General features: G+C 44.1%; 1 protein-coding gene across 1 annotated transcript in view; it reads right to left on the reverse strand.

Annotated features, from left to right (window-relative positions):
• The window catches only part of LOC124613504 (methyl farnesoate epoxidase-like), a 217,605-nt gene that overhangs the window by 192,861 nt on the left and 10,457 nt on the right, over positions 1-14,287 (reverse strand). Inside the window, exons 5-7 of the mRNA XM_047142212.1 lie at positions 11,206-11,547; positions 8,714-8,892; positions 5,229-5,452 (exon numbers count right to left, since the gene is read on the reverse strand). Coding sequence (XP_046998168.1) covers positions 5,229-5,452; positions 8,714-8,892; positions 11,206-11,547 — 745 coding nt within the window. The remainder of the gene's footprint in view (positions 1-5,228; positions 5,453-8,713; positions 8,893-11,205; positions 11,548-14,287) is intronic.

Raw genomic sequence — 14,287 nt, forward strand, 5'->3', positions numbered from 1 at the left:
GCCATTTGTTACTCATCTCTGTGACCACCTGTTCGCATTGCCGGCACTTTGAACAGTGGACGTTACATATCAGATGTGTTACGGCCCGTTGTTCTACCCTTCATTCGAGCCCTGAGAAACCCTACATTTCAGCAGGATAATGCACGACTGCACGTTGCAGGTCCTGTACGGACCTTTCTGGATACAGAACATGTTCGACTGCTGCCCTGGCCAGCACATTCTCCAGATCCCTCACCAACTGAGAACATTGGGTCAATGGTGGCCGAGCAACTGGCTCGACACAACACGCGAGTCACTAATCTTGATGAACTGTGGTATCGTGTTGAAGCTTCGTGGGCAGCTGTACCTGTACACGCCATTCTTGCTCTGACAATGTCCAGGCGTATCAAGGCCGTTATTACGGCCAGAGGTGGTGGTTCTGGATACTGACGTCTCAGGACCCATGCTTCCAAACTGCGTGAAAATGTAATCTCATGTCAGTTCTAGTATAATATATTTGTACAATGAATACCCGTTTATCATCTGCATTTCTTCTTGGTGTAGCAATTTTAATGGCCAGTAGTGTAGTACTACAATCTCCAAATGAGATTGAAATTTCCGTTCACATTTAGAGTAGAACTGCCAAAACGATGCTCCAGCAAATCAGGTTTATTCAAATCGGTACCAACAGGGCTGATGGCATGGGGGTTTTGTGTTTATAACTTTCCAATTCACCGTTTGCTTTAGCTTCAAGCGCTCACAGAATAGCTGCTTTTATGAGTTGGCGCATAATATTCTGGGAAATAATTCTTCGATGTATATACGTCCGAATTCCGTAATTTTTTTCGACTGTCATCCTGTGGTTTCCCCCTTACACATTGGGGAATAACTTTAATTGTACCAGAGGGAACTGTGGAGAGTGGACACTGTAGAGGAGGACAGAGATTGAAATATATCCAACAAATAACTGAGGAAGTAGATTGCAAGTGCTACTCTGATATGTAACGTTTGGCAGACGAGAGGAATTGGTAGCGCGCCTCATCAAACCAGTCAGATGACTAATGACTCAACATTTTTGGGCAGTGTGTAGGTTGGCTAATATCTTTTAGTGCGAAGGGAACAAGCAAGGCATAAATGTTTGCTTTCTCCTGGTCACCAGATCAGGCATCAAAGTGTGGACACGTAACAGTTCATAATGACAGGCATTGTCAACTTCACAGGGAAATTATGACCGTGTAGGAAACATCAGGTTTTAAATTATTGTTTATTGTTTGCGCGCGAGTGCAAAGACGCATATAAAAGAGGGAAGAACACTGAAGTTCGTAAATACTGCAGTACTAATTACCACAATAGCTGTATCTATACGCTTTACATCCCCGTATACGTGAAAGAATTATTTCTAATTCATGAAAATTAAATTTTGAGACATTTTCTCAAATATAGTACTTCTAATTAAGTTAAGCAACATCACATCCACTTCATATTAATCTTTTCGTTTTTACAGCACAAATTTATGTGTGTGGTTCTAGTAGATTTGTCATATAAAACGCCGGAAAGATTAGTTCAACTTTTAGACGATTTCAGTTCAGCCAAGTTGCAGTAGAGGATATGGAGTACATGAAATTATTACATTTACAGATGAATTGCAGAAGTGGTTGTGAGGTACCAGGTATCGACCCATTCTGGCACGCACGTATCAGTATGTGGAGCAGCCTCCACATGCGGCAATGCAGGCGCTGGCCGACATCCAGTCGATCGTACATATGCGCAATACTGTCCTGGTATACGTTATTCCACGCCTGCTCGACCTATTCACGTAGTCTAAGAGCTGTTGGTTGACGAGTCGTACGATTGACTGCTCGTCCAGCCATAACCCACACACGCTTCCTTGGAGACAAGTCCGGAGATGGCGCCGGCCACGGAAATTGCTGCACGTCCTGAAGAGCGCATCGAGCTCCACAGGCAGTGCGTGGGCCAACATTATCCTGTTGGAACAGCGCATCACCTTCCTGTTGAAGGAACGACAAAAGAACATGTCTAGTATCATTCCGTGTGGACCGAGCGCTGATTAGCGTCCCCTTCAGAACCACCAAAGGTGAGCGAGAGTTTTAACTTTTTTCTTTGACAAATGCACACTAACAGACCGCGCTCACCAGGTCTACGCCGTAAGCTCAAACGACCATCACTTGCGTTCAGGCAAAATTTGCTTTCATCACTGAAGGCCACAGCGCGCCATTTACCAAGTGATCCTCTGATGGTACTAGCCGGGTCGTGCACTGGATGCTGTGGTGTGAGTGGAAGACTCACTGGAGATGTGTATGCCCGTAGTCCCACTGCTAATAATCACCTCGCAATAGTTCGCATTGCCACGTCTGGTGAACACAGGCCCTCTTACCTGTGGTAGCTGTACGATCTGCCACTGCTGCCCTTACAGTACAACAATCCTGGCAGGTGTGTGCGGCATGGGCATCTAGAATCTCGTCTACGGATGTGAACGTTCCGAAGACCACTGATACCAGTATCTGTGCAGAACTGAAACGACACGTCCAGCTGGTGTGACAATTCTCCGAAAGGCCCATCTCGCTACTCGGAAGGCCACACTTTGACCTCGCCCAGTTGGCTATACGAAGCGCGAGTGCGTTTCTGTAGACTGGTTGTCTGCTTGCACCACAGAGTTCCTTCTGACTGAGCATTGCCTATTTAAGGGCAGAGAGAAATCGTGGTCTGGTAGCTACGTCATTACACTATTGGTGGACGACGTTGAAACCAGTATCAGGGCCACTACTCCCCCCCCCCCTCCCCCGCCCAATTGGCAGAAGCCGTCATCTGACCAAAATCGACATCGTCTGTGCAAGTGTACTAACTTTTTCCGACAGCGTAGTATTTTAACTGCTAGTTTTCAACCTCTTAGAAATACACTGTTTGGTTGATTTTCATTTCTAAGCTCCATACTTATTTCGCGTGAAGTCTGTAGAAGTAAGCAGTTTTATACTTCTAGCAACGTCTTGCCCCTTAGAACGTCTTCGGCATCTGACGAGGTTGAACTGGGAATCATCACTCTCACTCAATAAGCGAACATGTGACCAAGGGTTTGGGAAGTACCTCGCGAGGCAGAACACTTCCAGGGGCCTCTTGCAGTGAATTTCAGTATGGTATCTCTCCTGCGATTAGTTTTAAGTGCTCGTCTTAATTGAAACACCTCTATGCACACTCATTTGTATTTTGACTGTTCGGCAATATCAGTCTTGTAGTAACAGTTTCTCCCTGTTTCTACATCTACATTCATACTCCGCAATCCACCATACGGTGCGTGGCGGAGGGTACCTCGTACCTAAACTAGCATCTTCTCTCCCTGTTCCACTCCCAAACAGAACGAGGGAAAAATGACTGCCTATATGCCTCTGTACGAGCCCTAATCTCTTATCTTTATGGCCTTTCCGCGAAATGTAAGTTGGCGGCAGTAAAATTGTACTGCAGTCAGCCTCAAATGCAGATTGTCTAAATTTCTGCAGTAGCGATTCACGAAAAGAACGCCTCCTTTCCTTTAGAGACTCCCACCCGAGTTCCTGAAGCATTTCCGTAATACTAGCGAATTAAAGGTAAAAATTCCTGTACCTCGTTACGGCTTTCTAAAATTATTTATCTATACTTAACAGCATCGCTTAATCTCTCAAAGCTTTCGTCGTTAACTCACCGTATTATATGGTCGTAAAATTATACTGTTTTCAGCAATATTCCCTCGGAATACACTCTAATACAGTTTTACGAAGCCGATGTCACACGGACCGTGCTTTCGAACGTCAACTATGGGCGTGGCCAGTTCAACGTGCTTCTGAACGCTGAGATACGACGCCACTTGTTCGTACGGTACGTGTGTCTACGTGTTGTACGCTAGCGCAGGGCGCTCCAGATGCACTTTTCGTCCTTATGTGGATCGCAAATCACATTTTATGAAATGGCCGGGGGTAAAATTCCTACGTTAGCCCAATTATAAAGCACATTTCCTGCCTTATCCATATGCTGGTCATGTATTTCTGTCTGTAGCAGACATAAATAAAACCAATGTACGTTTTCCAGTCAGTAAGAACATCGGCTTAAAGTTCCATTAGAAACACTGCGATACAATTTTGCAATAGTTATTCACATAAGGTAAAAATTATTTTATCTTTCTCACTTTTTAGTAAAGCCCTAAGGTCATTCTTACTTTATCATTGTTCCTTTTCAGTAGCAGACTCTTCAGAACGCGTGAAACAAATCCCGAAACAAGAATACACGAAATATCTTGTGCAAGTAATGCAAGCCAAACACTAGGTAGAGCAAACTAGTATTTACCTAACATCGAATTTATAGAATCTATTTTGTTAAACTAATAGTAAAGTATCAAAATCCATTCGAAAACACGAAAGTTACTAAAAAACATTTGAATCCAATAAGACGCGAACCAGCAACACACCACCTCTTACTTTACCATTCTGCATATCCATTCATTCATTACGCTGCATTGAGCATGAAAGACACGACCGTACTTATCGTCTTACCGTTTTCTGAAAGCTTTATGGTAAGTATGTTTTTAACATTTAATCATAACCATTTGTTCGAACAAACCTTTTTATGGTGCCTCAATGTGACGTTGCCTTCAAACTGCGTGCTTCCGTAAAACGCAAATTACAGCAATTCTTTAACGGCCAATATGACGATTCCCGTCTTATTGCAACCAATCACATAATTAACAACGGGTTTTTGAGAGATCCTAAATTCTCTGGTGTCTATAAACGCGAAATAGACATATTGGCTGTAACTGAAATCCCATACAACCTAACGTTGTGTGTGAAATCTTATGGGACTTAAATTGTAATGTCATCAGTGCTTAAGCTTACACACTACTTGACCTAAATTATCCTAAGGACACGCACCCACCCGAGGGAGGACTAACCTCCGCCGGGACCAGCCGCACAGTCTATGACTGCAGCGCCTAAGACCGCTTGGCTAATCCCGCGCGGCGTCTACATTCAAACACGCCTTCAGAATGTAGGACATACTGAATACCCAAACGTGAATTTTTCACGGTATGACGTCAGACACTCGGCACGCTCAATGTTCGAACGCACAGTCCGTTTGCAGACAGTTTAAGATATCCCCGTTAATAATAATGTTTTTATCTCTCTGCTAGAATTTTGATATTTAGGTTAATGTACGCACCCGCACTTGGTAACCAAATACCATTCTACTGCATGCTTGAGTGGCCTTACCTGTGGCCAACATGAGGAGTACTTTGAAGAGGAACCTGGGTGCTTGACCGACCTCTTCGCGCCTTCCGGCGCAGTGCGTAAAGCGCTGTAGTGACCCCACACGGAAACAAGACTGTATTATCACGTTCATCCATTTCCATAGGATCTCTTCCGGGACGTAAAACTGCAGCGGGTACGTCAGAAATATTGCCAGCGTCACCGTTTTTCTCACCCACAACGCCAGGCTGCAAAGGAAAGGCGTCATCAGCGGCGTATACGCAGAAGAATCAGCTATTGTTGATAAGCTCTAAGTTTGATTTTACCACTACTATTTCTTCCTTATTTCTGAATTTTGTGACTACCGTGCTGTATCCATACTAGCGACAGTTTACTGAAAGTAGCTGAAAATCCAATAGAAATAGCCAAGTCTAATCTGTATTGTACATACTATTTTCAATTTTCGTCCCCAAAATCGCCCTCAGTTGCGTGTGTAATATTCATGGAGCTACTACAACCTGTAAGATTATTAAATGCTTAAATATAAGGATGAAGGTCTGAAGATTGATTTCATGACTGTATTAAAAATGTTTTAGAAGTTTTTCACAATTGACATGCTTGGTGTTTTTACATGTGCCCTGCTGTTTAAGCTACCTTCACGGGATCATGTCAGATGTGATTTGGACCTTAGGGCGTTTCAACACTGACGGAAAAAATCAACACCAAAAAATAACTTAGAGTAATGAAATTTCGGAAATATATTTGTCTAGGTGGCATATTCAAGTGATTATCATTCCAAGATCACAGGTTACTGTAAGCGCGACATAAACCATCGCGAATGTGAAATACTGCTACATTAAAAACGGGCGTAACCGTCAAAGTTGAATACAAACAGGCAAAGGGCATGCATTGTTTGCACAGAAGCAGGATTTCGGTTTGTTGATTGGAGTTCCACGCTTATTGCACCTGATCTGTCAATACAGGGACGGTTAATGTTGGTTGTGGAGACGGACCATGTGATGGAGAAGACCAATGCAACAGTCTACGCTGCAGAGCATGTTGGGTTATGACAGCGGTCTGTGGGAAAGCGTTGTCCTGTAACACCCCAAGGAATACTATTGTTGAATGGCAGCACGACAGGTCGGATCTCCAGATTCACATAGAGTTTTGCCCTCAGGACGTATAGGATAATCACGACAGTGCTCTTTCTGTCGTTCGAAATCCAGACTAGAGCTCCAGGTTTATGTCCAGTGTATCTAGCATGCGAACAGGTTGGTTGGAGGTTCTCAATTTTCTCCTCAAAAGCAACACACTGCCATCGCGGCACCGAGGCACCGCCAGTTTTCACCTGAAAACACAACAGACCACACTGCCCTCCAAATAGCTCTAGCTTTACAGCACTGACGTCGCAAATGGAGGTGGTTATGGGTCACTGGGGTGCCCGCTACAGGGCGTCTGGCTCTGAGCTGTCCTTGACGTAACCCATTTGTAACAGTTCCTTTTGTCAGCGTGGTGCCACTGCTGTTCGAATTCCTGATTCAGATGCTGTACGATGTGCCGCAGCCATACGCTGAACATGGTCTTCCCTCTCAGTAGTGCCATGTGGCCGTCTGGAGCCCAGTCTTCTTGGGACCCTACATTCCTGTGGCCACAGATGCCAGCTGTCAGATGTCATGTACAGTGGCCACATTCCTGCCAAGTCCTTCTGCATTATCGCAGAAGGAACATTCAGCTTGCAATAGCCCTATTGTTGCATATTTGAGAAATGCCATGTCTGGAAGCCGACAGAACAGCAGCCAGAACGAATAAGTTTCTAGAAAGTACTTAGAGTACGAACGAGACGCCACAGGAAGGGTGTTGGTTTGGGAGCTGGCTGCGAATGTTACACAGACTTACAAGGTATCACATGAGCTCTTGTGTCTAGCAGCGAGGCGCGGCAGTGCGTTGCCAGTGACCATATATAGTTATACACGACGCCCCGCAGGGCAGTGTCTAAGCACGAACGTGAAGAGGGGGCGTGGCGTGCTGCACAGTAAAAAGGTGGAGGCAGCGTAGCCCATGAGAGTGTTCAGTGCAGACTTGTCCAGGATGGATGTCCGTGTAGGTCAGGCCCGGCTCCTGGACAAAGTATTCGCTCTGGCTCTGCTCGCAAGCATACTTAGCTGCGTACCGCCATGAGATTCTACAATCAGAAGTACTGTACTTTCATTCAAGTCAGTATCCAATTTTTGTCGAGACGAGCAATTAAAGGTCGTAGCTATTCAGGTCTTGTCTTTGTTCGATTATTTCCCCAGGGAGTTCCATAACTCTTTGAAACTCCCAGTTAGCCGTCTCCACGTTGGCTGACTGGGCTTTTTTGAGTGTCATTGAGCGTCTGAACCGCTTGCTGGACGCGACACTATTGCACGACCTCGTTCAGATTCAATGGGGTGTTCTTGATGACGTCTCTGTTGCCTTTAAGGCATTCTGAACTAGCATCAGCTCACCACGTCCAATCTCAAAGGTAACTAATGCTCACGACCGTTACGTGTATTTAAAGCGAACTATGTTTTTCTTCAGCGGAGTTCCTAGCTCTAAATCCGAAACACGCCTACCAACTTTAGATTATGTCGCTCAACCCATCGGTGTTTTTTTTTCGCTATCATTGGTTTCAAGACCATTTTCACTAGAATGGAAACCTAAGCGGAATAAATATTCATGTTATGACGTTATCTGACTGAAACCTCTTAACACTACTTAAACTCCTTTTTTGCGCTACAATAGTTATCAGAATGCATTCAGATAGTGAAGATTATCACTATTTAGTCGACAGCGATGAAAATAGGTTTTAAGTAGTTTTGCACTTCATGCAAAAATTATAAATCCGTCTTAAAGATGGAAGAGCTTTTCGTGGTTTGTGTCTTTCAGGTACTGTCGGACTATGCAATTTCATTTTGCACGATTCTTTGCCGCCGGAGAACAATTTAGGAGGTGTGTTTAATATGAAACACTGTTCAGCCCATTTAAGTTTTAGCGTGAGTACACCGGGGAAATGCAGACAAATTGGTAGACTAGTTCAAATCCCGAAGTTAGTCCATGTTCTCTCTTAACAGTATCAAGACTCCTGGAACTGCCGCTGGTTGTAAGTTTGATTAACTTAATACTTTCCAATTAATCCTGCTAGTGTTCTAATAGCTTACAATGGTGTCTTCTATATATCTTGGATTCAGTGCCGAAGAAAATACAGAAAATTGTAATGCAACGTAAAATTATGAACTTGTTGCGGAATCACAGGCAAGATGTTAGGCTAAGTGGTTTGCAATATGTTGCCTCGTTATCTAGCTTTCAAATTAGACCTGCGCTAGACATGTTGCGTCAGTAGTGGAATACCACATATTGTTACTGCATTTTCTCTTTGGACCACTAAAACTTTAGCTTTTCTCCAATTGTTATGTTTCAGTAGGTATACACCATGCACGCCCCGACCCTCTTCGAACTGAAATCTACGAAGCTTAAGAAGATTTACTCACGTGTTATTTGGTGGAAGGTTCAGTGTGATGCTTCCTTTCGTTTTCTCGCCGTATGCCAAGTAACCCAAGGAGCCCATCAGAATGTACAGGATAGTAATTATGGCCATAGCAAAATTCAGAACGCCACAGCCTTTCAGGAAATTAGTAGGATCCTTCATCAGATTTTCGAGCGTCAATACCTGTCAACAACGAGCAGTTAGTCACCTCTAAACATAACACTATTATCAAGTAAGTTTAGGCTTCCATCACTTTCTATACTAACTTTGATGATGGAGATTTCTCTAGCTGTGGAAACTAGACTACAGTTTTGAATGTAATTACAGAAAAAAGTGGTGTTACGATGTTCCAAGTAGTCCACCAGTGGATAGCTCACTGTTTTACGCATTGGTATTTTTCTTAGCGAATACTTAAACAGGAACCAGAAAATAGTGCTATGTATTTGTCATGACTAGCTTGCCAGCCTGCTCTATGGCCTGAAATGACTAGCTTGCCAGCCTGCTCTATGGCCTGAAATGACTAGCTTGCCAGCCTGCTCTATGGCCTGAAATGGACGCGTGGATACCTTTAATTTCCCGAATAACTGAAAATTTTCTTGAGAAAAAGCAACGTATATGTTCTGTTCGTTAAATTAAGGAACATCTGTCTTTCGCGTGTCTGATCCAGCTTATAGGATTGGAGACATACAGGCATCTCACACGATTCTGATCATTTAATGATGCGGTGAATTTAGCTTAATTACTTTTTTATAGATCAGATTGTTTCAAGTGGGAGAACTGTTTACGCAATGAAAACTACATGCATGCAGAGCACTCAGCCCGCTAGAAGTAAAGTTTCCACACAATTTACATGAAAATGGGAACTTTGAAGTAATCTTCGTTGGTTGGTTGGTTGATTGGAGTTGAAGGGACCAAATATCAAGGTCATCAGTCCCTTTTTCAAAGGTGGTCCATTCGGATGGATTTACGTATCAGAAGGGTCATAACGATAAATGGTAAAAGGCTAAAAAACGTAAAAGTGGAATCGTGTTGTCAATGGTGAAAAAAAGGAGGGAAGTCAGCCAGTGGGCAACCCCAAGGTTATGCTAGAGGCAGGAAATATCCCACCTTTGATGCAGTACACTGAAGACCACCTGCTATTCAAAAGCGTTCAACCGCTAGAACATAAAAGTGCGTAATGTAAAAGGAGACTAACCAAATTTAAAAAACGATAGAAACAGTAAAAAGGAGAGAAGGAAAGATCTTGGCCAGGGAGGGGAGTCAGGAATCTCCCAACAGCTTTTGAAGCAAACTCGGTATTGGCTAAATCAATATTCATATTTAACGGCTGCTGTGGTGTTACTAACCATTACTGATTCTTCAGCTGTATTGGCATTGACTTCCGTCTCTTTATACGGTGACCGCGTGACCTATAGTTGGTACTTTTAAGTGTTTCCTTTCTTCATGTCCACGGGGCTTCCATAGAACCTGATTAAGTTTCCCACTCGCAGCTGCGGGCAGAGTATGAAGTACTGAGATAACGATTATGGCAGTCTGAACAGTTACATCATTCTAGTATGGTTTCACAAGCACACACCTCAGTTTTTCAAGTTCCTCTGACAGCGGGAGCCTTGCCTGCACTCTCGGATTATACATCTATCTTATTAAAACCAGTTCTAACACTCTAAACTTTTAGCATTGTGTGTGTGGCGACAGATTTATGTATGGAGACTTGGTTCTCTAATGGCGGTAATACAGGAGAAATTTTTTAGACACGTAGTCAAGTAGTTTTTACTATTCATATTATGCGATGCTGAGGTTAATGTTTCGCAAAGGAATACAAAAATGGATGTGATTTGTGAGAATAGCGACACGAAGTACAAATATTTATGTACGGGGAATTGGAAATGTAGGACTCGGCATGTGCTTTAGGTTACAGTGTTTAGCCATTACAGACTAAATTTACGAGGCAGTTTCTTTCCTGTTACACATGTGAACGAGCATACAAGAACGAAGCCCTATTACATTGTCTAGACTAACAGTTGAACTGATCCATATTATATGAAGCCCGGGACTGCCTAATCACGGGCTACTTCCAATGTGTATGTCTGCTGCGTAGCCTTCAAGGAAGCGTTTGATGACTTCACAAGACTGAGGTCTCACATAGCTTAAGTTACTGGTTTTTTTTTCTTATCTTTCACCCTATTACAACAGAATTTTAAGAGGAGCAACTTACGTTTTATCAAGAAAGCTCGGTCAGCGAACGACACTGATTTGCTACTGGTGGTCGCATTTAATATGAAAATTGAGATGTAATAGTTTGCACTACTTTAAACAAAGGCTTTCGCGAGGCTACTTTGGAAAACCAAGGATTATCACTCAAATCAGTTCCGCTGCTACGGTTACAACAGTACACTAATTTATGCAGTCTTTAGATTTGAACAGAAGCTGCTAAATTATTGACTGATTACATACATACCATAATTGAAAATAGTCGTCAAAATCGAGACTACTTACCACGCCTATTCCTTCGAGTGCAAAGACGGCGGTCCCAAAGAAAAGCGGTATTCTATCCCAACCAGCCCAAGCTTCGACTGTAACGTTATATATTGTTACATTCGACCATGTATCCGTTTTCCTGTAGTATTCCAGTGATGCAGCTTGGTCAATGTATATTTGGTAACAGATGATGCCTAGACACATCACCACGCCAACAACCATTGTTATATTTGCAATAGAAGAGACGATGCTGAGGCTACTCAGGTTTGGTATAGCAACCAGAACCATTAGAACCAGCGCCAGATGCAGAAAATAATCAATTGAACTCGACTCATTTTCTTTGCAGGACACGTCGATGAGCTGTAAAGTAAGTTTTAGTTATTGTTTACGCTACATGAAATGCTTAAAACATTTAGTTTTGTTTCAAACAGTGTGGTTTTATTAGGAACTTACTGTATGCTAGCATGATGCGTCTAACTTGTTTTAGAAATCCCATTTCCTTTTATATCAGCCCTATTTTTCTGGGATCTTCGGGGAAATGTCAGTCCTCAGCGGATTTGGTATACTTATTTGAAGGCCATTAAATTTTTCCATTGTTATAATTTCGTAATTTATAACGTTATAGACTTCATAACTGAAAAGTTATATCGTACCGACAGTCATGTCTCACAGAACAATGAGCAAATGCAAATGACTAGGGCAGTGTTAAGGTAGCTTCATTTATCAGTAGTGCTCTAACACTTAACTTTTAGTGAGATTAGACACTTCCTCAAAACAAATTAGGAAATTCCTATAACCAATAGCCCGTTAATGAAAATTAAAAATTAGTTTCAGTCGTCCAGTGAGTTCGCGTGAGTTGAGTATTACATAAAATCAGTTTTTTTTTTTTTTTTGTGGTTTTAGGGCGCAAAACTTCTATGGTCATTAGCGCCCAGCCCGTGACGTAGAAAAAAGGAAAAAAACGAAATTTAAAATCAGCAGCAATGGGAACAAAGTCATAAAATTTGAGAAACTAAAGGCAGAAGGAATGCTTAAAAATCCACTATAGAAAGGGGTTGGTTGTCCCCCAAAAAAAGGGCTTCAAATGACTGACGTCATTTCACTGTCACTAATAAACTGTAGAACGCGGTCAGCTGAGCGCGTGTCATCTGCTAAAATCGACGATAGATCAGGCGATAGCTGTAGACGGGAGCGTAACGGATTAAAATAGGGGCATTCAATTAAAAGGTGTCTGACCGTCCACGGCTGAGAGCAGTGGGGACAGAGTGGGGGAGGATCACCGCTTAAAAGATGTCGATGAGTAAAAAGACAGTGCCCTATCCGGAGTCTAGCTAAAATTACCTCCTCCCGACGACGCGTTCGGGAGGAAGAGGTCCATGCGCAAGGAAGGGTTTTCACTTCCCGCAATTTATTATGGGGAAGTGTTGACCAATGCGCATGCCATAAATGAGCAACTTGGCGACATAAACCGCTCCGTAGATCGGTAAACGGAAGAGACTGAATAGCTGGCCGAGGAAGAGAGACTGCAGCCTTGGCCGCTATATCGGCCGCCTCATTTCCACAGATACCAGCGTGTCCCGGGAGCCAGAGGAACGCCACTGAGACGCCCCCCAGGTGGAGCAAGCGCAGACAGTCCTGAATCCGGTGGACCAGAGGGTGCACAGGGTAAAGAGCTTGGAGACTTAAGAGAGAGCTGAGAGAATCTGAGCAGATTACGTACTGTATCCGCTGATGGCGGCGGATGTAGTGGACAGCCTGGAGAATACCGTAAAGCTCCGCAGTATAAACCGAACACTGGTCGGGAAGCCGAAATCGATTTGGGGTGTCGCCAACAATATAGGCACTCCCTACACCTAACGATGTTTTTCGAGCCATCGGTGTAAATAAATGTGGCTTCCGTCATTTGTGCACATAGAGCAGCAAATGCCCGACGGTAAACAAGTGTAGGGGTACCATCCTTGGGAAATTGACATAGGTCTCTGAGCAAGTCGATCTGGGGACGGAGCCAAGGCGGTGCTGTACCCCAAGTTGTCAAGAAGGTTTTAGGAAAGCGGAAGGAAAGAGAATGGAGCAGTTGACGGAAGCGGACTCCCGGGGGTAGTAGGGAGGAGGAGCGGCCTGCATACCCGACATCAAAGGAGGCGTCGAAAAAAAGGTCATGGGCTGGATTAGCAGGCATGGAAGACAGATGGCTAGCATAACGACTCAGAAGGACTGCCCGCCGATTGGATAGCGGAGGTTCAGCAGTCTCAGCATAAAGGCTTTCCACAGGGCTGGTGTAAAAAGCTCCAGACACTAAACGTAATCCACGGTGGTGGATAGAGTCGAGACGCCGAAGAATAGACGGCCGAGCAGAAGAGTAGACTATGCTTCCATAATCCAATTTCGAGCGCACTAAGGCGCGATAGAGGCGGAGGAGGACCACTCGGTCCGCTCCCCAGGAGGTACCATTCAGGACACGGAGGGTGTTAAGGGAACGCAGACAGCGAGCCGAAAGATAGGAAACGTGGGAGGACCAGCACAGTTTTCTGTCAAACATAAGACCCAAGAATTTAGCGACGTCGGAAAACGGAAGGTTGACAGGACCTAGATGTAAGGAGGGCGGAAGAAACTCCTTACGTCGCCAAAAATTAACACAAACGGTCTTACTGGGTGAGAAACGGAAGCCGGTTTCGATGCTCCACGAGTGGAGGCGATCGAGACATCCTTGAAGACGTCTTTCAAGAAGGCTGGTCCGTTGAGAGCTGTAGTAGATCGCAAAATCGTCCACAAAGAGGGAGCCCGAGACATCAGGAAGGAGACAATCCATAATTGGATTAATGGCGATGGCAAACAGTACAACACTCAGCACGGAGCCCTGGGGTACCCCGTTTTCTTGGGAGAAAGTACGGGAGAGAGTAGTGTTCACCCGCACCCTAAATGTGCGCTCTGCCATAAATTCGCGAAGAAAAAGGGGCAGCCGGCCTCGAAAGCCCCAAGAGAACAGTGTGCGGAGGATGCCTGTCCTCCAACAGGTATCGTATGCTCTCTCCAGATCAAAAAATATTGCTACCGTTTGGCGTTTCCGGAGGAAATTGTTCATGATATAAGTGGAGAGAGC

The sequence above is a fragment of the Schistocerca americana genome, chromosome 4 (assembly GCF_021461395.2).
Source record: "Schistocerca americana isolate TAMUIC-IGC-003095 chromosome 4, iqSchAmer2.1, whole genome shotgun sequence".
Lineage (NCBI taxonomy): Eukaryota > Metazoa > Arthropoda > Insecta > Orthoptera > Acrididae > Schistocerca > Schistocerca americana.